The following is a 2,208-nucleotide window of genomic DNA, read 5'->3' on the forward strand; positions in this document are numbered from 1 at the left end:
CCGGTCGGGGCGGGAGAGGCTGCCAGTACGCACGCGCCCACTCCGGGTCCTTCCACCACGGCCAACCCCACGTCGGTGGGGTCTTGTGGGGGCGGGGCGGTCCCTCTGTGACGTCACTGCCGCAATTTAATCCGCCAGTGGGGTGTGCGCACCTTTATAGAGTGTGATTCCCCTCTCAGCTCCACCTCCAGACCACACCGAAGCGGGCCGCTGTGCGCCCAAGCGCATGGGCAGTCCGTAACTCTTCCTCAACCCGCGTCTTTTCGCTCGCGTAGAGTCGTCTCCAGCCTCTGCGTCACTAAGCGGTCGGGATAGGGGGCGGGGCCAATGGAGAAGTAAGCGGGGCCAAGACGGAGTAAAGGGCTGTGCCCCGGAGAAGGGAGGACAGTCTCCATCCCAGGAGGGAGGAAGCGCCTGTGTGAGAGCAGGGGCTGACTTCTGAATTTTAACCACGTTATAGTTAAACTTGAGAAACACAGAAAGTTGCCTAAATCAAATGTAGATCACAGACGGGCGCCGTGGCTCATACCTGTAATCCCACCATTTTCTTAGGCGAATCGGGAGGCTCCGTTTAGCCCAGGAGGCCGGGGCAGCAGTGAGCCGGGATTGTGCCACTGCACGCCAGCCTAGACAACATATCGAAAAAAATGTGGCCGGGCGCGGCGGCTCACGCCTTTAATCCCAGCACTTTGGGAGGTCGAGGCGGGTCGATCACCTGAGGTCGGGAGTTCGAGACCAGCCTGAGCAACGTGGTGAAACTCCGTCTCTACTAAAAATACAAAAATTAGCCGGGCGTGGTGGCGGGCGCCTGTACTCCCAGCTACTCGGGAGGCTGAGGCAGGAGAATCGCTTGAACCCGGAAGGCGAAGGTTGTAGTGAGCCGAGATAGTGCCATTGCACTACAGCCTGGGAGAAAAGAGCGAAACTCCATCTCAAAAGAAGAAATCCTTTTGTGTTTGTTTTGAGACGGAGTTTTGCTCTGTTGCCCAGGCTGGAGTGCAGTGGCGCGATCTCGGCTCACTGCAACCTCTGCCTCCCGGGTTCAAGCAATTATCCTGCCTCAGCCTCCTGAGTAGCTGGGATTACAGACATCCGCCTCCACACGCCCGACTATTTTTTGTATTTTTAGTAGAGACTGACTTTCACCACTTTGGCCAGGCTGGTCTCCAACTCCCCACCTCAGGTGATCAACCCGCCTCGACCTCCCAAAGAGCTGGAATTACAGGTGTGAGCCACCACGCCGGTCCCCCTACCGCCCCCCGCAAAAACACATACACAAACTATAAATCACAAGAGGCTACAGAGCAATGAGTCTATGAAATCCCATCCAGCCCCCCAGGCGTCCCGTCCGCATGATTTAGTCAGTGGCTACCCTGACTTTGATGCTTTTCCAGATGGGGAAACTGAACCTCAACAGTGGGGAATCCCCAGGAGGGAAGGAAGCGGCTCCGTGTGGGGAGAATCCTGTCTGAGGGAAACAGGGTCTGTGTGGGGAGGGGAACCCTGTCTGAGGAGGGAAGCGGGTCTGTGTGGGAAGAATCCTATCTGAGGAGGGCAGCAGGGTCCGTGTGAGGAAAATCCTGTCTGAGGAGGGAAGTAGGGTCTGTGTGAGGAGAATCCTGTCAGTAGGGTCTGTGTGGGGAGGGGAACCTTGTCTGAGTGAGGAGGGAAACAGGGTCTGTGTGGAGATAATCCTGTCTGAGGAGGGAAGTAGGGTCTGTGTGAGGAGAATCCTGTCAGCAGGGTCTGTGTGGGGAGGGGAACCTTGTCTGAATGAGGAGGGAAGCGGGGTGTGTGGGGGGAGAATCCTGTCTGAGGAGGGAAGCGGGGTGTGTGTGGGGAGAATCCTGTGTGAGAAGGGAAGCAAAGTGTGTGGGGGGAGAATCCTGTGTGAGGAGGGGTGTGTGTGGGGAGAAGCCTGTCTGAGGAGGGAAGCAAAGTGTGTGGGGGGAGAATCCTGTCTGAGGGAAGCGGGGTCTGTGTGGGGAGAACCCTGTCTGAGGAGGGTAACGGGGTCTGTGTGGGGAGAATCCTGTCTGAGGAGGGAAGCAGAGTGTGTCGGGGGAGAATCCTGTCTGAGGGAAGCGGGGTCTGTATGGGGAGAATACTGTCTGAGGAGGGAAGCGAGGTCTGTATGGGGAGAAGCCTGTCTGAGGAGGGAAGTGGGGTGTGTGGGGGGAGAATCCTGTCTGAGGAGGGAAGCGGGGT

At 57.6% G+C, this 2,208-nt stretch overlaps 1 protein-coding gene across 1 annotated transcript in view; it reads right to left on the reverse strand.

Moving 5' to 3' along the window:
- The window catches only part of TRIM28 (tripartite motif containing 28), a 6,813-nt gene extending 6,547 nt beyond the window's left edge, over nt 1-266 (reverse strand). Inside the window, exon 1 of the mRNA XM_011969067.1 lies at nt 153-266. Coding sequence (XP_011824457.1) covers nt 153-228 — 76 coding nt within the window. The 5' untranslated portion in view covers nt 229-266. The remainder of the gene's footprint in view (nt 1-152) is intronic.
- Between the last annotated feature and the right edge of the window lie 1,942 nt (nt 267-2,208).

The sequence above is a fragment of the Mandrillus leucophaeus genome, unplaced genomic scaffold (assembly GCF_000951045.1).
Source record: "Mandrillus leucophaeus isolate KB7577 unplaced genomic scaffold, Mleu.le_1.0 Scaffold870, whole genome shotgun sequence".
Lineage (NCBI taxonomy): Eukaryota > Metazoa > Chordata > Mammalia > Primates > Cercopithecidae > Mandrillus > Mandrillus leucophaeus.